We start from the raw sequence: 21,904 nt of genomic DNA, 5'->3' as shown, positions 1-21,904 counted from the left end.
TCAGCTCTAATTAGTTGAAAACAAGAACACATTGTCGAGATTAGTGTGTGTGTGTGTGTGCGTGCGTGTGTGTCATGTGTGCGCATGTGACAGTGGCAGTCAGTCTGTAACACTGACTGAACAGCGACAATTCAGTGACTCTCGCTGAACAACGACGCTGACAGCCTGGACAGATCAGCTTTTAATAGAACAGAGTCAATAGAAATACCTCCTGTAGTTCAGAAGCAGCTAACATCCTGAAGCCCACAGAGGGAAACAACACAGGTAGGTTTATCTCTTCCGTAATGTGTCGGTGCTGTGACCTCTGACCTCTCAACTTTCTAACATTGATAGTGATTTTACATTTTTGATCATTTTTCAATTTTTTTCCTGATATTTTTAAAGATACTGTAAGTAACTTTTTACATGTACTACTGCCAGTTGGTGAACAGGTTATATGGTACTCAGAAAAGCACTTGGGCCAAATGTTCCCAGGAAATTCATAACGTGAAGTTCTGCACGTTCCCAGGCTTTGCGTCTCTTCAGTTCTGCTACAGCACTAACAGTTTGCAACACTAACTAATGTTAGCTGAGAAATGGAGTCCGCTAATATCAACAAACAATAGGCACCCACCACAACACAGAGTCTACACATGCTGTGTTTTCAGCCATAGAAACTTGACTGTGCTACCTGGATTCATATAAAAGCCTGAGCATTGGCACAACAGTTAAAGCGGGAGGACTAGATGTTCAACAGCTTCTAACCTTTCACAGGATTTCTGCGTAAAAAGCTGATGAACACACATGATTAAATAACTAAAGTCAAATTAAAATAACCATATTTTAACTATTATTTTTTTATTAATAACTGTCTGATGTTCCATTAGCCTAACCATAACACACCTGTTTAGCCCCAGTCAAACCTGTTGAACCCCCTAACTCGTTGTACCATCAATACACCTGTCTGACCCCAAAGACACCTGAGTAACCCCTACCAATCTGTTACACCACTATCACACCTGTGTAACCAATCAACACACCTATCTAACCCCAAACACACCTGTGTCTAACCCTATACACACCTGTCTAACCCCATACACACACCTGCCTAACTAATCAAAACACCTGTCTAACCCCATACACACACCTGCCTAACTAATCAAAACACCTGTCTAACCCCATACACACACCTGTCTTACTCCCTCCTAACCTGTTTCACCACCAACACAACTTGTTTGACACCCAACATACTTGTCTCACAACTAAAAGAACCGTCTTACTTCTGTTCAGCCTCTATAACCACCTGTATAAACCACCACCTACCTGTATTGCCACCTAACAACACACAGACACACTTGTGTAACCTTCCACCCACCTGGTTGTAAAAATTTGTTTAATCATTCCTGCTTCATGCAGAACAACGAGCCAAACTAAGGACCCTCTCCGATCATGCCTCGGGTGTCCTTCGCCCCTCCCTCACTGTGCCCAGCCTTCCTCCCTCTGCTGGACCGCCTCCTCCCCTCTCTTCCTCCCACCGTCCGAGACGTGGATGTGCCCCCTCTGTTTCGGGAGCGCTTCATCCTGTCTGGGTACCGTCCTGTGGGCCTGTCGTGGCGTTGTTACGTCCTCAGCCTCTTCCAGATACACAACGAGACCCTGAATGTGTGGAGCCACCTGGTGGCCGCTGTCTGCGTGACGCTGAGGTTCATGTTGTTCACCATCCTGCAAGGAGGGGTACTGACGTGCTACAGTCCTGTGCTGTTTGCTGTTTGAAAGCTTTGGTGTTTGACCTCCTGCTGTCTAACCTGTGACCTCTTCAGGGGATCTTGGGTTTTCGGTTGCAGGGTCCTGAAGGTCAGGGGTTTTCTGTTGATGTGTCCTCGCTGCCTCTGGTTCTCTACGTTTTCTCTGCTGTCACATACCTGAGCTGCAGGTGAGCCAAAAACAAAGGATTTATATTTTTTATTATTGGTCCACACTGAAATATCTACTGGATGGATTGTGATTAAATGTGATTCATCATTCATGTTCCCTTCAAGATGAATTGTAATAACTTTGGTGACTTTTCATCCAGTACCAACGTCAGGCCAACATTTGAATGTGTCCAGTTCTTTGCTTTATGACTAAATACCTGCAGAACTAATGACATTCCCATTAGCCTTCCTGGCTCTTCCAATTGGAACGTCAATCCATAAGCAAGAAATAAAATTACCCCTGATGGCTGTACAAAAGCTGAAAAGCAGGTGGCACGTTTTATTGTAGCCTCAGCCACCATTGTATGAATGTGTGTGTAAATATGGCATATAATGTAAACACGCTTTGAGTGGTTGGACGACTAGAAAGGGGCTATACAAATGCAAGTCATTTACCATGCCATGTACTGAAACATGCAATCAGGAGTCATTTACAAGGTAATGGGTTCATGCATGAAACGGTAAACTTTTGTTGTGGTTTGGCTTTTCATTGACACGACAATGGCAGTTCAGGGCCTGAAAACATAAACTTATGGAAGTGGGTTCCAGAGTGTAATCTTTTGAAAAGGCAAACCTGTCTGTCGTCATGTAAACTAGCAATGCACAGATCCTGTGAGAACGGTGACATCATGGCCAAACTTTGTGCATGCAAGTGGTCTTCTTCTATGGTGTGTCATTACAAAATCACACTGCCAACTGCTGGCAGGCATGCATACTGCAGTGTTTTTGGTTGTTTTTGCAGATCTGTGTACATGAGGATCGACATGGACTTCCAGTTTCAGTTTTAGCAGGGCTGTGTTCATCCAAACATGGCCTCAGGGCAGCATCTAATTTCAGTCATGTTTGTGTACACCTGAGGAGTCCAATATTCTCTTCCTTTCAGCTCTGGTAGGTTTAGCTGATAAACTAAGTTGTGTGTTGCAGTGCTGCAGCTCACCTGTTGCAGTCCCACTCAGAGCAGGCCCACTACTCCCTGTTCTTCCTAGACTACGTGGGCGTTGCAGTCTACCAGTACGGCTGCGCTCTGGCTCTATACCTGTACAGCTCCGACACTGCCTGGACACAAAGCATGCAGGGACAGGTCTGTTAACCTGTGCTACATCTACCTACTGACAGTGCATTCAGATGTAATGATAATTTCATTTCTCTCAGGTCTTCCTCCCAGTCTCCGCCCTCCTCGCCTGGATCTCCTGCACCTCTTGTTGTTATGCAAAACTTCGTTTCCGGCGGCCATACCCGCTCCACAGGAAGTTCTGCCAGGTGCTACCTATGGGCGTGGCCTACCTGCTGGACATAAGCCCTGTCGCACACCGCCTTGCCACCCGCAACTGGATAAGCAACTCTGCGCTGCCGCTGCATTTCCTGCAGGTAGTGCTTCTTACTTCCTAACACTTTATTAGGGCTAGAGCACGAACCGTGCGAGGACCCCCATGGAATGCAAGGAATTCTTTTCTTTTTCTTGCTGCTGGAAGTACTACACCATGTGAAATAACTCAGTCCAGGGTCCAACCTCTCTGCGTCCATTATCCAACTTACATGGTCATGAACGACCACTTTAGCTGGTGTCCCATCAGTACCCCGGCATATGTGGGGGTGCTAGGGCCCTTTCGTTCCTGCTTGTAGCTTCAGTTTAATTCTGATATTACATGTCCAACAGCCTGCTCCAGCGCGGAAATGTTCGACAGCCCAGTACAGCCTGGACTAGTCCAACAGCCCGCTTCAGCGCGTAGACATGCCCCAAGCGGGGCACTGACTTATGCAGGATTGGCATGAAATATGGGCGTTGCTGTGGGCACACATGTCAGCATAGTTTTAATTTACAATTTATGTCTCCTCTACCCATACCTACTTTTACTTACATTGTAGTGTCTTACATTCCTGTTTATGGTTGAGTTTAAATGATAAATAAACCTACCACACAGAATGACACCACACAAAAGTGAAATAACGGGAAAGAAAGAAAGAAATCGTTCCTCCTGAAGTAAATAGAACAATAGCAAGTATGAAACTGCCAACACAATTATAGTACCAAAAAATAAAATGAATAGGCCTGTGTGAATAAACTCTTTAAAAGTTAAAACAATTTATTTGAATGTAAAATAAGTCAAGCTAGACACTGCTCTTACACAATGCTGTCTGTCAGGTTTAAGGCTGAATTGCACCTATAAACAATAATTCAGTTTACTCTTTAAACAGTTCAAGCTGAGTGGACAGATAACCAGTCAAAACAGGGTGGCACCAGTGCGTGGACATGTTGGACATCCTGCTCCGACTTGAGCAGTTTTACAAACTGCCTTGCTCCTGCTAGGTTTTCCAACAAAATGCCTGTCAATGTGCACGACCAATCCGCACAGCAGTGGCTATTAATAGCGCCCATTCCACAGAATCAACACATGTACCTGTATGGTAGGCATCACCAACTGGTGAACCATGGTCCGTATCCGGACCAAAACTTGACCCGTGGCCAAGTTGTAATAATATCTATGAATATTTTTCAAGGAGTAGTGCTGGACAATTAATTGAAAAATAACCGAAACCGACATTCAGAATCTCTCACTGACATAATCTTGCCCATGTTGGGTATTTCGGTTACTTAAAAATTGTGTTAACCCTTTTCCCACTGGGGCTGCCAACTCCCCAGCATCTGCCGTGCATGTCATGCTTTTGGGCTCTGTCTCAGGCTCTCATGACACATGAGGAAAATCTCACGCCAAAACACAAGGCCAGAAGTGCTGAACAATCATGTAGCCAAAAAAAGTGAACAACTCTGACTCTAGAACAATTGAGTGTTTACAAATTTAAATGCCCTATAGTAACCTGGGTAAAGTAAATGTCAGTTATCTGACTTCTCCCCAAATTTCTTCCATCATTTCTCCACCAGGTGGTGCTGTTTCTGTTGTCAGCCTTCTTCTTTTCTTGCCCCATTCCCGAGCGCTTCTCCCCAGGGCGCTATGACATCATCGGTCATGGCCACCAGCTCTTCCACATCCTGCTGTCCCTCTGCACACTGGCCCAGCAGGAGGCCCTGTTCCATGACTTTCTGTGGCGACGGCCGGGGCTGGTCAGAAAGTTTGGGGAGGAGAACCTCCTGCTAGCCTGCGCTTCCTTCCCCTGCTTGATGCTCTGCTGCATGATGACAGCGCTCGCCATGAGGAGACGAGCTCAAGCTCAGCTGATGAAGGAGCAAAGATAGAGGAAGAAGAAGAGCGAAATAAAATAATTTACTTTACTTTGCATTAGGCAAACATGAGGTTTTTGTAAGTGTGTGTGTGTTTGTGTGTGTGTGTGTGTGTGTGTGTGTGTGTGTGCGTGGTCTCCTCAGAGCAGAAGATCATTATCATGTTCCGGCACTGATCTTCTGGATTTTCTGGTTATGGATATTCTACATTTCACAAACCTAGTAACACACGGACGGCCAGACACTGTAAAAAAAATTTAAATTGAACTTTTGTAAAATTGGCTGACCTTGAAAGGATTGAGTTGGAACTGACAAACAAATGGATTTAAATTCTCCTCACTTACTTTGTGTAGTAAACACCATAATACCCTCCAGGAAATGAAAATTATAATAATACTACAACTGTATCTGTAATAACAGCAACACAGAGGACTGAACGCTGTAAAAGTGTTTAGAAATTACAGCTCAAACAATAAAAAATGGATATGAACAAAACCAAGTTACAATAGGCTATAGTTATTTGTCTGTTCACAAAGAAATTATTGTTTAACTTTGTTAAAATACTGACCATTTTGACATCAAATAGTGGCTGCTGTAGTGGAGCTGATTTGTCTCAGAATATAGAAATTAAACCCCAGGAACATGCTGATTATTTTACAAAAATGTATCAAAAGAACTAGAGATTACCTTGATTACCTACAGAAGTCGGCAATGATACAGGTGTTGCGTCGAATCATCATGATAAAGGGACCTGAGCCAGAAGGCAAAGCTCTCGATTTACCAGTCTATCTATGTTCCGACCTTCATGACCTATGGCCATGAACTTCAGTGACTAAAAAAATAAGATTGCAGATACAAGCAGCAGAAACAGGTTTCATTGGGGGCTGGGCTCAGCCTCATAGCCCTTTTCCAATGAAAATTTGTGTATGTACGTGGGTTTTTAAACATGGGTAAACCATCTAAAAATAGGCTATAGACTCCCTTTCTATTGCCAGTAGGCCTTTCTGTGTGTGTGTGTGTGTGTGTGTGTGTGTGTAGATGGTGCATATATTGAGAACATTGAAAACTTTATGGTGGTTTCTTCTTTTTATAAATTGTTTACTAATTCAGTCTCTCTATCAAACTGCACAGATTAGTTTGGACTGAAGTTTGAGTGCTACTTGGGCAGAAATGGATAATATTTTGTGAAGGAGCGTCAATGCATTGTTAAAGGGCAAAAATTAATGTGTTCAGCTAGGTGTTGTATTTCCATCAACGTCAATCAGAGCCACAGAAGTATGCCCAAAATGTCATAAGTAGATAGAGGGTCACTGATAGAGCAGCACCATGTGATGAGTTGAGATGAAAACGAGTTGGAATGTTGATTACACCTTTTCCCATTATGTTAAAAGGTCAGATGTTAGCATCTTTTTTTATGCCATGGAAAAGAGGCTTCAGAGATACGGGGAGGAGCTCAGACATCCAGAGCTCAGACGTCACAATGTCTGCCTCAGTTGTATTTATTCTTACCTCCTCTCTGCCACATCACTTTCATACATTGCCATTCTCTTCCTGTCCAACAGATGCCCTCACACTTTGCCACATATTCCAGTCACCTGACTCTGTCATCCACCTGCTCCCCATCTCCAATCACTCGTCACAGTATTTAGACCAGCCCATCTCCACCCACCTCTGGCTAGACTGCCAGTGTTGCTTACAGAGTTGCTCCTGGCCCTCTGAATTTGAACTTCCTCCCTGATTTTTAACCTGCCTGTTCCTGACTTGCTCATCTGTCTGACCACTCTTGGATATCTTTGTTTAAACTGCCATCCTGTTGCAAACCTGTAAGTCTGATCCTGACCTTTGCCTTGAGTAAACTGTCCCTTCATCCTACTTGTTTGTGTTTTTCTGTGTTTGAGTCCTCCGCCCTTTGTTGCCGGGTTACGCCAGTCATCACAGTCAAAGTTAAAATGTAATTGATTTCTTAGCATAAATTAATTATGATTTAAGTTTTTTATATAGTTAATTTGACATCAGAGTTCTACCATGTTTTTTTTCAGAATTTTGCATCTTGAAACAATGAGTTAAACATCCCCTCCAGTTTCCATACCCATAGAGTGGTATCTGTAAAATGTCTTGAATTTCTGGGACTTTGTTTTTGGAAAGCCATGTTGCTGTAAAATTTTAAAATGTAATTTTTAAATGTTGTGAGCAAAAAAAACAAAGAAAAAATCCCATTTACTTCAACTGGGCGGAGGCAGAGATCTCAAAACATCTGCACATACAGTTGAAACTATACATGACCAAACACTATAGGGAGAAGTAATAAACAAAATGTATTTTTTTGTTATTGGATGTTGTTATCTCTCTGTCACAGCTCTCTGCAGGCCACGCTCCACCAGTCATGTAGTAAGTGGCAGTTGCAGTGTTTGGGTGGAGCTGCCGATAATGTTCCAGTTTCAGTTTGATTTGGGCTTTAATAAGCTTATCAGTCCCAGCTGTCTGTGGTCAGAGGAACGGCCATAAAATGCTATAAACACTCCCTACTGTAATTCATTTTTTCAGGAGATATGTCATGGCACAGCAGTTTCATGCAGTGTTGTGGATTGTTTGGTACCATATTTATAAGATAAGATAGCCTTTATACACCAGGGTAATACACTTATTACTTAGTGGTTCAGTGCAACTTTAAACATAATAAAATATAGATATAGACATATAGATATAAAAATATGACCTAAAATTAACAACTATCAACAGACTATACACTATAGATTATACACATTATTGCACAAAGTATACACAACATTGTATAATATACAGTATTGCACAAAGTCATTTGTATTCTGAAGTAGATTAAATTATGGAGTGCAGATGGTTATTTTGTGTGGATTGTGAATGGTAGACCAAAAATGAGCAGAACTTTATAATTGTGAATAATGAAAATAATGACTTCAGTTTTACATCTTCAATATGCAGATGAAACTTACAGTTTCCTCCAAGTACGGTTTATATTTTAATTTGACAGTGAAGTTGATCTTTGACCTTTTGGATGTAAAATATCATGACTTTATTATTATATCTTATTAGACATTTGTGTGAAATTTTGTAAGAATTACCATTTGAATCCACTAGTTATGGCCAAAAACTTGTTTTGGGAAGTTATAGTAACCTTACTTTTGACCCAGCAAATTCTTCTCAGTTCATTCTTGAGTCATAGTGGATGTTGGTGCCACATTTGAGGAAATTCTCTAAAGGTGCTCTTGAGATATTGCATTAATAAGAATGTAAGAAAGGGCTTAACAGTGACCTTTGCCCCCCAAAATCTAATCAGTTCATAGTTGAGTCCGAGTGGATGTTTGTACCAAATTTCCCTTGAAATATTGCATTCACGACAATGGAATGCACTGATAGACAACACAAAAACAAAATGAAATGCAAAGAAGAAAAAATTCCACAATAATACAATAATAAACAACTTTCTGATGATGTATTCAGACTTTTAACATTAGAGGAGATAAAGATATAAAGTTTGACCTGATGATGGCACGAAAGGAAAAAACGGGGGACAGGGCTTCATCCCTAGGCTGACAAAATTTCCTGAGCACATTCCAGCTCAATAAAAATTTATATGGGGCCTTCATAAAAATGACTGCAGTTTAAAGTCCTTTGACTGACCAACTAATAAAATAGGAAAAATACAGGCAATAAAAACAGAAGATGAATGCCTACACGGTCTGAGGTATTAATAAAATACTGAAAGAAATGTCCTGGCAGGGCACGTTAAGCCTAGCCTAGCACAAAGACTGTAGGCTACTGTTAGCTCACAAACTACACACCAGTCCACCTGTAGTCACTGTGGTTTAGTTTACTTAATAAAGTTTGAGATAAAGCTATCAAGTTAGCTTTAGTCAACAAAACCCAGCTGACTACAAGGTGGACTATTTTGACAGATTTTTCTTCTTTAATGGAGCTAGGCTAGTAGTTTGCCCCTGCTACCAGTCTTTGTGCTAAGTTAGGCTAAACATGTCTCTGAAACTGTTAACCATCTTTTTATCTGACTCTGGGTGGAAAACAGAAAAAAAGAGCACGTTCTCTCTCCTGTCTCTGTAGTCTGTCCATCATGTGTCATATACTGTATGAGTGTGTGTGTGTGTGTGTGTGTGTGTGTGTGTGTGTGTGTGTGTGTGTGGGTGGGTGTGTGTGTGTGTGTGTGTGTGTGTCTTTAAGCAGCTCAAACAGCAGAGCGTCTCAGTGTTTGTTCAGTCTGTCAATGAGTAAACCCTGCAGCAGGAACAACTCCTCACATACAATTTCTGGCACTGGGCGCACAGCTGTCTGCACCATGGACACAGGTAGGCTTCATACACACATTTTATTATTTCTTCATGGTAAGAACTAGTTCAATATTTACAAGTCAACATGGATATTTTATTTATGTTTCTATTAGATCTAAACAGCAGTCTTAAAAAGTCAGAGGTTCAGTGTGGTTGTCCGTCCTTCAGCTGTCTGCAGCTATTCAAACAGAGAAAAAGAAAGACAAAAATGGCCTGGGACTTATTTTCTTATTTCAAGTCATTATGAACACACAAGTCTATAGTGCAACTTCCATGTAGGCTATATGGGAATTATTCAACAATACTGTAAATGTAACATATAACATAACATATAAACATACATATTTGATATATATGTGATATATGTGTGTTGATAATAGGGTTGGTTAACTGTATCACACAAGAAAAAACACACACCATGAAAACAATGTTTCACATGAATTCACATTGAGGCACAGGTAATTTTTAGACATTTATGATGAAAGCGTAGACCTTTTTTTGCTGGTAAACCTGCAGAGTTTTGACAGAAACAAGAAACTTTTTCAAGAAGCCTCCGGGTTTTCTTCAAAAGTCATCTAAGTTATCGATTAAAAGCTAGCATCGCTCTTAACACACTAACATAGCATACAATATCTGTATATAATGTTTAGCATGGTAGCATATTGACAACACCATGCTAACACCTTCCATACTTTAACATTTTAGACATAGAAATAGACTGACAAAATAATCTTAACTCAAGATTTTATGAGCTTCTCCTGAGCTTTCAGATGATGAGCTTTCATCTTATGGTCTTCATCAGCAGATTTTTTTCTGTAGGAGGACACGTAAGTTAGTGTTATCCTGGGGTCATTGTCAAAAAAGCCTATGGGATTTTTTCATCAGATTTTTGAATTATGGCAGAAAATAAGCTCTATGGCAAATAAACTTTTAAGATGAGTTTTGTTCAGCAAGATAATCTTCACAATTTTTTATGTCTGAATGCATTCGCCAGGAGTAAAAAGCTAACATTAAGCTATAAAGAAATTTGAAAACAGTAGTGTCGCCACCACTGTAAAGCCGTATTCAGCACGGTTTGGCTTAATGACTTTCAGTAGTCTCATTTAGCCACTTGTTAGCAAAACTCTTTTTTAATGCACATAAAAGCTTCAAAATCCACAGTGGGAGTATTTGCTGATGTATGTTATTTTGTAGAATATATACATATAACCTTCTTCATATACTGTATAATATTAAATGGTTCTTCACAAGAAAATCTGCAAATGTAAATATGCATTTTATTTGAAGTATAAACATATTTAGTTTGTATTTATGAATATATTACATTGTATTATTTAATTCCGATGTTTTTATACCTGTCCAAACTAACTGATGCTCGTAGGTTTTATTTTGTTACCTTTGGACAGAGTCAGGCTAGCTTTTTCGCTCCATTTCCAGTCTTTATGCTAAACTTAGCTAATCACCAGCTGGTTGACGGAAAATCTGCGGATATATATTTAAAAGGCATGTAAAAGATGTATCAGTCCTATCAATCACATTTCCCAAAATGCCAGATTATTCCTTTAGATAGCACTTTAAATGAATAGGCCTTTTGAGTCTTTTGAACCCCCCATTATGTGACACACCTTTCCAGGTGAGTGTCAATGGGCTGAGCTTCAGCTAATTGTTTGTTCTGATGTTCTGGTGTTTGTTTGACAGGAATCAGTCATGTGCTGCTGCTTCATTTCTGGCTGAGCTGAACTAAGAGAAAAAGGTAATTGTCTGTTATGTTTATGGTGTTACAAAGTAAAAAATATTTCATGTTTAGTTATGTTTAGACATTCCTCTGCCATTATCATTTGGTCTTCTGTGTTTTGTGGCCTCTGAGTAAAAGATTTGCATTTTGGGATGATGTTAAGTTGGTGGAGACATGAGCCTAGAGAAATATTTGTGAAGAAGGAAAGTAAATGCTCACAGAGGAGAGAATACAGCCTCTGACCTTTGACCCTCCACCTGCCATTAGTCATGTTAATGACTGTTGCTTATTTACATGCAGCACTCTTTAAGGGCTACAGAACACTAAAATGTAAATGTGTTTTTTGAACACTGTGTCACTGTTGTTTTATGTTGTAAACAAGACTTGTGTTTAAAACCGGTTACTGTTAAAATATCCTCCATGTTGTTGCTCCTCCTCCTTCTCCTCCTCTTCACTGCTTGAAAGCTCTTCGGTTTGATTTGGCATGTTGACACAAACTGACACTAAACAGCCTGCAGGACGTTTTTTTTATGTATTGTCCGGTTTTTCGGTACAGCAGAACCTAAAGCTGCTTACATCAGGACATCTGTTCTGTTACAGGTTAAGATATAAAACAATTGAATTATTTGAGTCCTCCAAATTAAACAAAATTATTTGTAACTGCCCTTTAAAATGACGAAAGTATTTTCTGATTGGACGACCTGTCAGCGGGATGACATCATATGTCTATGATTAAAACTTCAAACCAACATCAACAAATCAACATCATGGTTTGAGTTTAAGTTATTTTGTTAAGGTTTTCAAGGTTTCAATATCATTGTTTGGGTTTAAGTTATTTCATTAGGGTTTTCGAAGCTTCAACATCATGATTACCAATGTTGTGCTAGTTAGTGAAAAGTAGTACTTACTTATGACTTACTAGTTACCTTGTTGAGAAAAAGTGAGTAAATCTCTTTTCTAATTACTTCCATAAAAAAGTTATGTGAGATCAGCAACTTCTTAGTTTCTTTTTAAATTTTTACCTTGAAATGCTGATATTAACCCTTAGGGCCCACAATAATCTTACAAACGCTTGTATTGCTCTGCGCATAAAATGCGCTTCTCAAAATCGAGCTTTAAAAAAATATCATACATTAATATTATCTTCTTCTTTCATTGAGTTAATTTGGTAACCAAAGCCAGTCTTAATCATACATTTCAAATTTCATTAATTTTCAGAGTTTCAATCCTTTCGTCATAATGCCACTATATTTTTAGATTTAAAAAACCCACAAAAATTAATTAATTAATAAATTATTTTTAATATAACAAACGCTAAGTCGATTATTTTTTGATGATCACAGCCTGGAATATGTCAGTGATTAGCAGCAACACTGACTGACACAGTGCACCTAATGGAAATAGCATGTATTTGAATGGGTTTCAGTGGCTCATTTTTTGCACTTAACAGTATGAATGTAAGAATACACTGTGTATTTTAGATTAAACAAAAATACACAATCTTGCCAAAATGTAATCCATTAGCATGAATACAGCCAAAATAATAAAAAAAAATGAAGAATCAAAAGCACATACAAACATGCCAAACAGGCTGTAAGGGTTAAAATAAATATATCACTTGCACACTGCAGGGCTCAAATCAGGGGTACAAATATAGACCGTGCAAACATTGCAGTTGCACTGGGGCGCGGGAGTACAGGGGGGTCCTAGAGAGAGAAAGAGAGACAATGTGTGACAAAACTTTTTGCTGATTTTACATAAACTATTAAAACTATAAATATAATTTAACTATTCCGTTAAATGATTGTTTTTTTTCCTTTCGATTTTTTGTCATACAGATGATGTTCATTGTCAAATCTATATTTTCTGATACAAAACAACAAAATATACAGTAGCCACTGGGTTTTCATGTGTGGTTTATAACCAGTAACTAGTGTGGCTAATCATGATAGCATGCACTGGGGCCCATCATAACAACCTTTACACGACACTGGCTCCAATGCTAACTCATTATTATATCAAGATAGTGATGTTTCAAGCATAACTGCTCACCACCTTAGTGTAATAATAAATAAGTGGACACTGGAGCCCTGCAGTGTGCAAGCGATTTATTAATTTAAATATCTGCTTAATTTTTGGCTCGACACCTGCCTTAGTTTGTTTGGCTGTGCGTGTGTACTCCTTATTTGAAATTCCGCCATCGGTAACATCTGTAGCTTTTATTTCAGCTCTGTTGTTGCAGTATTAAAAACACCTTTGATCAACTTGTCAGTTAGTTTTCAGTTGTAGAGAAAGACACGTTCTCAGTGATGGAGATTCCAAGGAACCTATAGCTGTTCACCTGCTGCACCTCAGCTCCACAGATGTAGACAGGGGTTTGTGTCTTTGCCTCCTTCTTTCTAAAATCAATAATCCGCTCCTTGGTTTTGCTGATGTTGAGCAGTAGCCTGTGGCGTAGGGAGATTCCAATCATTTACCCAAAATATGTGAACCTTACCCCATAAGTCACTGTATCTATACAGAACCTGGGTGTGTTGAGCTGTTTGCTCACGGTTGAGGAAGTCTGCCACGCCATCTGTAAATTTCAACTAACTGGCATTCCTGTCACACACTCAGAGGTCACGCTGAGGTCAACTTTCATAACTCACTTCTTGTTTTCTCAGCACACCTTGACACCTCTCTATCTCTTCTTTCATTGTGTCTCCCTCAGTGATGATGACGGCAGTTGGAGCAGAGGTCACCGGGTCGTGGTTCCTGATGTCAGGAGTCGCTGGGTTCTTCATCATCCTCCTCCTCCTCTCCATCTTCCTCACAGCTCTCTGCAGCGAGTGCAGCAAGTCAGTTGGTTCTGTATATATTTCTCTGTCTGTCAACAAATCACACCCTAAAAGTCAGAACAACCCAGAATCTGATATCCTCTCCTCTGTTCTTCCATAGAGCTCCATTGTTGTCCAGAAACTACAAAAAAAAAAAAAAACACATGAATAAGACACATTGTTTCACTGCTGACATGTTGTCTTATTACACTGAACACACTGTAGTTTATTTTAAGCCTTCATTGAGTCTTAGACTAGGACAAACTGAATATTAATGTCATTTTCAAGTTTGTCTGTGTCCAGCTTTAATGTCACTTTTTATGTTCCACTTAACTTTTCCAGAGCAAGGTTCAGGGAATTTCATTTTTATTTATATAGTTTATTTGATAGGCCCAATGCGAATTAAACGTGCAGTTTCAGCCTGTTACAAACAAGCTGCAGTAACTGATGTTTCATATTTAGAGATTATAGCTGTTGCTACTTTCCAACTCCTGTCCCTAATTAGGCCTTTAGTAAAGAAAATGAGTAAAGAGAAGAGAAGATATCAAGGTTACATCAAGATTACATAGAATTACAACATACAGTTATAGTAAAAAAGACACAAATATCAATGTTACATACACTTACAACACTCAACTAAAACACATTATTAAATAGTTCACACCTCTGATTTTGCACCAGCCAACCTTTAACACTTTTGTTAAATTTAAATATCTTGTGTTGATTTTATTTTGGTTGGTAGTGTGTTCTACATTTTGGTCCACACTGCCCCAAGGAGGTCTTTCAGTGTATAATTTTACAATTGCCGCTTGCTGTGCTCCTGGTGTTGCTAACACTATTTTGCCTGCTGACACATTTCCAGAAAAAATCTGGTGCTAAATTCTGAAGGCATTTAAAAATCAGTTTGAGGGAAAATTTTAGACAATTATCAAAACTAAGCAAATTGTACTGCTTCAGTGACAGTGATGCCATCTCACAGGTTTTTTTTTTTATCAATTATTTTATCAATTTTATCAATTAATTAATTATAGTCAGAGGGGCTTGGCTCCACACTGCAACACAATAAGAAATACAAACACAAGTCAGTGGTTAAGTTTCCATCCAGAAAGTCATCAAAATCAAACCTGAATGAATGCTTGTTTCCGTCCACAGCTGCTGTGTGAATATAAGGTCACTGGTTGATGGAGATAAACAGCTGGTGGAGCGAACTCTCCAGTTAATGCTGTTAAACCACTGCAAAGAAAGGACCAGGTCACTGAAAACACATAGTGGTTGATTATGGACACACCAAATCTATTTATTAAGCCTCATTCCTACAGCACAAAAAACAGCTAACACCTGCTAACATCGGGCTTTTTAATGCAATGGTAATGCGTACAGATTTTATGAGCTTCTCTCACTTTGGATGCAAAATGTGACTATGCAGCAGTCAAAAAAAACAAGAGTTTGTTCAGATGGGAGAGGATCATCACATATTACAAAGGTTCATTTGATCTGACATTTGCGCATCTTAGTTAGATTTAACTTTATTGTTATTGCAGAGTACAAATACTGACATGCAATGGAAAGCAGTTTAGCATCTAACCAGAAATGCAAACACTTTTAAAGTGTAGAGTAATGTATATATGTCTAGAACAAACAGTAAGAATATGTGAAGATATACACTGTATGAGGGCTTTGCATGTTCTTCCCATGTTAGTGTGAGGGTGTTCATACAGCAACAGTTCTTGCATGAAAGAATGGATTTTTCTAGCATTTTGGCCTTTTACTCACATGACATCGGCTTTTTGGGGGCCTGAAAACGCAAACTTTTGAAACAGGGTTTCAGAGTGTAATATTTTGAAAATGCCACCCCTTCTGTTGCCCTGTAAACTGGTAATGCGCCGATCCTGTGAGAACGGTGATGTCACAAAGTTACACCGCCAACTACTGGCCTGGTATGCATACTACAGCATTTTGGGTTGTTTTTGCAGATCTGTGTAAGCAAGGATTATTTTCACAATGTTATCATGTCAACACAGATTTTTTTAAACGCAAAGGAAAGACTTTTCCTTTTTTGGTAGGGACGTTCTCATCTACATGGCCTTAACTGGGATTCTACATTGTCCATAAGGCCCAAAATCAGATGCCCATCCAAGTATTTCCTCTAGCTATGGGACTGTGTGCTGTTGCTCTTTTTTTATATTTAATTATTTATATAATGTTGGTCTGATTTGTCCCTTTTTGTCTTGTAGACGTTCTTTCGAGCTGCGAGACCCTGAGGCAGACAAAGATCCTTCAACTCTCATCAGAGTGGTGAGAGACTTTTGGCCTTTGAACTCCCATTAGCTTTTCTTTTGTTTATTTCAAACAATATCTTGTAATGTCTGATAGAAAGGATTTAACCTATAACGTCATGTTGACTGACAGGTGAAGCTGGAAGATGCCATGGTGGCGAGAGAGAATCCCATGATTAATGAGATTCAAAATGATGAAAAAGGTGAGGGAATTTTTGAACAGCAAACATACTTCTACAGTTATTTCTGTCTCTTATCCATCTTTCCCTGTGTGTGTGTGTTTGTGTGTGTGTGTGTGTGTGTGTGTGTGTGTGTGTGTATTTGTGTGTGTGTTTTCAGACCTTACTCCTCGTGAAGCAAACACGGTCTCTTTCACTCCCTGGAGGAGCCACTTAGGGGCATCACAGAACCACAAAGGTCAGTCAGCCTGATCAGTATATCGTAAAACACACAGAGATGTCAGACATGCATGGGCGGATAATGAGACAGTGGGCCCCTGGGCACAGATATGCAAAAGATCCCACCAACCTCTCTCTTGTGGTGGTTTTTGTTGCTTAGCATCTCTTTTTAGTCATTATGCATTTATTTGTGGACAGGGTGTATGTGGCTTTGAGTTCATTTTGTGTCTCCTTGTGTTGGTTTTGCCCATTTTTGTTATTATTTTGTCTCTCTTTTCAGCTCCTTTACATCCATGTGTTGTCTTTTTGTGTGTCTTTGTGGTCATTTTCATTGTCTTCTTGGTCAGTATGTGTTAGGTTAAGTGACATTTTATAAGTGAAGGCCAGCACCCTCCCCTAAAACTTTGGGCCCCTGGGCCTGCCCGGTAATCCTGTTCAGTAATCTATCCATGCAGACATGAAATGCCTCAGCAGCCACTTTACACAGAGAGCGCGCAATAGGGCCAAAAAGAAAGTATCCCGAAATCAAAAGAGGCACGACGGGTGTGACGTTTGATACACAAGCATCTGCCTTCAGTGTGACATATAATACTTGCCTCGGCAGCGTTCTCTAAACAATAACAAAAGCACAGCGTGTCAATCACAATCATTTACCTTCCCAGCTCGCAATTTTTGGTTCTAAAAATTTTCTGAGAATGGTTACAATGCAATGTTTTTCCAGTGTGCTGACATTAACAGCCGCTGTTCTTCCACTTTAAATTAGCCACTATGCTAACAGCTGCTTTTTAAGTCAAACGCATAAACACATCGTCAAAATGTCACATAGGTGCCGCCCATGGTCTCGTCTTTCCGGCTTCACATTTTACACAGACCTTGTTTCGGCGCTGTTACTACCTCCATTCCCAGCTCGATCCGGTGTGATATACAGAAAAGAGAGGCGGTATAACGGTGTGATATTCCTACCTTGAAAAAGCAGTGTAAATGAGGTTACTGTGTAGTGTGAGTTTTTAGCATGTCCATTCTGGGCTACTAATTTGATTCTGTCTCTTCTATCGACCAAAACACAGTGATGTTGAGCTCACAATAAAAGTCACTTTCGGGTAGAAAATGGGCTACTAATTTGATTTGCTAAATTATGTAAATTTGGCAAACTTGTTTATTTCTCTTGTCATTTTCAGCCCTAACTGTAACATATAAAGATACACAGTAATATGCCCTATATGACATCATATATGACACCAAATCTACCAGCGTAGAAGCTAAACAATCTACTGCTGTGGACAGGGCTCCAGCAAAACATATTTTGGCTACCTACAAAAAAAAATTTCTGTGTAAGTGTACACTATATTTGAATATTTGTAATTCTTTACCTTCCACAACATTGATGGAGGCAGGGGAAGAGCAGCAGCTCCACCATTCAGTGGAGTAAATGACTCTGACTCTTCTCAATGGAGTATAGTGTTTTTGATGGCTTCAAATCCCTGTCGGTATGGGGCAGTCTGACAGAGAGGGAAAGCATGAGAAATATTCTAAATATAGCATACACTTACACAAATATTGATTTTTAAGGTGGGCCTTTTTGAGGTGCCTTAAAACTTATCAGTGAAGGCAAAGTTTGCTCAGCAATTGATTCTATGTATGTGACATGACAGTTTTCTTCCATAAAGTTAAGCATGTTAAAACACTTTAAACTTATGGCTACAAAGTTTTTTTTCTTTTAAATGTTGTTCATTTATTTAAACCAGTAAACCACTTTCACTTTCTTTTTATTTTCCTGTTTGCTCTGGTGTTACTCTTGATCAGTTTCTTGTGAATCTGCAAAACAATATTTCTCCCCAGGAAATAAATAAAATGCTGTCTGTCAGAACAAAACAATAAAAGATTCTGCCGAATTAACTGTTTGTGCTCCATACACTGCTGGAATAGTTTTTTTTATTGTGTGTGTGTGTGTGTGTGTGTGTGTGTGTGTGTGTGTGTGTGTGTGTGTGTGTGTGTGTCCTCAGATGTTCAGACCAATGGTAGTGCAGCAGTGACAAAGACAGAGAGTGATTCTGAAAAAGCGGAAGGTACTTTCTTATGTATTTTTGCAGACTCTCTGTCGCTCTATAATTCTATTCTGCTGCATTTATACACACAAGAAAATAGGCAGCACAATTTCTGCTAATTATGCTCCAAAATTATGGAATACCCATCCATAAGCTGTGTAAGAAGCTGGCTCTGTGAACATTTCTAAAAGAAAACCTATAAATTTAGTCTTGCTTTTAATTAATGAAATTCTTGTCATTATTGTCAGTTTCCTTATTTTTAATTTTCTTACTGGTCTCTGTTCTTTTTACTTTGGCTTTTATATCTTGTTTTTCACAGTCTGTCTTTTGATTGTCTAATCTTGTTTTTGTGTTGCATTTTTTAAAATAATTATTATTGTGAAGCACTTTGAGCTCCATTCCTTGTTTATAAAAAACCTCTATGAACAACATTTTTTTTCTTCTTCTTCTCTCTCTACTTCTTCTTCTTATTATTATTATTGTTATTATTATTCATGACTGACAACACTATAGGATATCAGAAACACACACATCTCTCATAATGCTTAATTTCCATTGCTCTCTCTCTCTCTCTCTCTGTGTGTGTGTGTGTGTGTGTGTGTGTGTGTGTGTGTGTGTGTGTGTGTGTGTGTTTGTTCAGAGTCAAATCCTGAAGAGGAAACCTCTGTCCCGTTCACTCCATGGAGGAGCCACTTGAGGGAGCCAGAGAACCAAGGTCTGCATCTCTGTTTTCAGTGACATATTAACTAGAAATGACCTAGAACGTGCACCTGATTAGAGATGAGACAAGTAATCAATAAACTGATGACTCAATCAACTGAAAAATATAACATTACAGGGAAAAAAAATAAGATATCAAGATATAAATAAGATAACAAAAAAAGTTTGAGTATGTTGCTTTTGTCTTAATAAAATGATTAAAGGATTTTTCTTTATTATTATTATTTTCTGACACTTTGGGAGCTAAATAATTTATCAATATGGTATAAATATTTGAAAATAACTAATAGCTGCAACCCAACATTTCATTAGTGAGTAATACCAAGAGTCAAAGCAAGAGTACCAGTATAATTTTTGGTAAAACTTTTCTTATATAATGTGTCTCCAACCTCTAGACCACATCTACCACACCATAGGAGGAGGGCAGAGCAGCAGTGGAGGTGATGCTGACGTGTCATCACTACCTACCAATCAGGAGCCAGGAGAGGAGCACCATGTTCGCTATGTGGGGGATTTGATCGACAGGAATTCAGTTTATGCACGAGTCAGCAAAAAGGCGAGGCCGACCACGCCCCCTATTTATCCACCTGAGGAGGTGCAGGTGGATGTGGAGGGGTCTTTACCTCCTTTACCTGACAGAAGGACACAACTGGAGGAATGATGATGAAGGACATGAGACAAAGAATAAAGGGACAGAGAGGGAAGGATGGCAGCTAAAGGACAAAAAGATGAACGACTGAAGATGAACACATGATGAAGGATGAAATGTGAAGGAATGAGGACAAGAGACAAATATGAGTTACAAAAGGATTAAAGACAACAAAGGATGAAGCAAGGAAAGATGATGGTGCGTTTATACAAATCATGAAGTAAATTTCTGCCTTGTGTTACTCACACAAATGAGACCACTGAAGTGATTTTGGGGGATTTTTTTTTTTTGCAAATATTCATCCTGAACAGCTGCGCTAAAGCTTGTGCTACTTGTGCTACAGCAGCATGATACGTGGACAGGCAGCGTCAGTTGAGTAGAAGCCAGAAAACCTGTTGCGTCTGCATGATACGCCGCAAGATGATGTCAGGTTGTAACGCAACAAGTAATGATGTAATACAAGGACCTGGAATGTCAACAGCAGAAACAGAAGGATAACAAGAACGTTACATGTAGACATGGAGGTCTACTGCAAAGCGGCAATATATGATGACTCAGGATGAGAAAGTGTTTCACAATAAAAGACCAACTTAAATAACTCAAAGCATTTTGCAATGAAGCAACTATACAAAATAGCTTACTCAGTTAACAAATACGTATTTTCATGACTTACCATAAAGTCCTGTGGCTTTGCTCACCCTCTCTAAGCCCTCTCCTTGAATGTTCTGTCTCTACAGTACTGACAAGTCATAAAGATCCAAGTGGCCACAGAGCAACAGTTTGTCTGCTATTTCTGACTATAAGTGACATCAGGAGAATCTCAACCAGATCTCAATGTTGAAAGGCTTTCACTACACAGTGTCATGCAGATTTCCCATGAATAGCATGAATTTGCATCATTTGCATCGCCTGGTGCAAATTTGTGTCAATTTGCCTCATTGCACTGACTTTACGTGTAACAGTGCCACATGAAACTCTTGCTTTGCTTTGGTGTGAATACACCATAAAGGATCAATCGAAAAAGTAAAAGTATCGACAAAGTATGCATTTAGGATAAACAAACTAAAGATGATGGACAAAACACAGAAACAATGTAAAACTGATTAATGCTTCTAAACATACAATCCTAAATAATTTTTAACATTGACATTAACATGAGCATGTTTATGTTGATGTTTAGCATTATATTTACATAAAGTTGGAACTTATTGAAGATGAATATTCTTAACTTTAAACAAATCAAAGAAATAAGGTAAAATATGTCTGCAATTAAAAATGATTGAAAGGGCTTTTTTTTTTTTGCTTTTACACCTTTACACTTTGGTTTCTGTCAAGACTTGATTTTAATGTGGCATGGAAAATATTTTAATGACTGACTCTGTCTGTGGATATATTGTATATCTTTCTGTAATAAAGCTCAGTTTAAAAAGAGGGTTATCCTTGCAATGTGACCAAAACTTATTTCATCAGTTCATGTGAAAGTGCATCAGCAGGTTTCTGATCAGCAGAAGCAAGTTTGGAATAAAGTTGCAACATTTAGAAATTCATGGTGAGTCAGTGTGAGATTAGATGATGCTGCTGTGTCATGAGTCGATGACGTCCAAATGTAACGGCAGTGCCCTGTGTGTGTGTGTGTGTGTGTGTGTGTGTGTGTGTGTGTGTGTGTGTGTGTGTGTGTGTGTGTGTGTGTGTTTTTCTCCATGTCGCTCAGCTGAGTCATGGAAAGCTGAACATTGACTGTACGTGCTTATTTGACACAAGGCACCTGCAGTTCAGGCTGGAGGTCAGCTGAGGTCTTCTACACCTCCATGACATGTTG

At 39.3% G+C, this 21,904-nt stretch overlaps 1 protein-coding gene across 2 annotated transcripts; it reads left to right on the top strand.

The window, feature by feature from the left end:
- The first annotated feature begins 1,417 nt into the window (after positions 1–1,417).
- LOC121942164 (membrane progestin receptor beta) lies at positions 1,418–21,517 on the top strand. Of its 2 annotated transcripts, XM_042485295.2 has the most exons (9): positions 9,328–9,464; positions 11,145–11,199; positions 13,892–14,018; positions 16,232–16,292; positions 16,407–16,476; positions 16,613–16,690; positions 18,675–18,737; positions 19,357–19,431; positions 19,832–21,517. In XM_042485295.2, exons 3-9 carry the CDS (start codon positions 13,894–13,896, stop codon positions 20,095–20,097), a joined length of 738 nt encoding a protein of 245 aa, XP_042341229.2. In that variant the 5' UTR covers positions 9,328–9,464; positions 11,145–11,199; positions 13,892–13,893; the 3' UTR covers positions 20,098–21,517. The 2 variants fall into 2 exon arrangements, with proteins under 2 accessions (XP_087937285.1, XP_042341229.2); XM_088081159.1 differs by lacking the exons at positions 13,892–14,018; positions 16,232–16,292; positions 16,407–16,476; ... (2 more) ...; positions 19,357–19,431; positions 19,832–21,517 and adding exons at positions 1,418–1,713; positions 1,800–1,912; positions 2,877–3,033; positions 3,105–3,320; positions 4,834–6,953 and having other exon boundaries at positions 9,223–9,464.
- Positions 21,518–21,904: the final 387 nt, after the last annotated feature.

The sequence above is a fragment of the Plectropomus leopardus genome, chromosome 1 (genome assembly GCF_026936395.1).
Source record: "Plectropomus leopardus strain MGB_pleo_1.0 chromosome 1, ASM2693639v1, whole genome shotgun sequence".
Classification (NCBI taxonomy): Eukaryota; Metazoa; Chordata; class Actinopteri; order Perciformes; family Serranidae; genus Plectropomus; species Plectropomus leopardus.
This window is presented reverse-complemented; position numbering and strand designations above follow the sequence as displayed.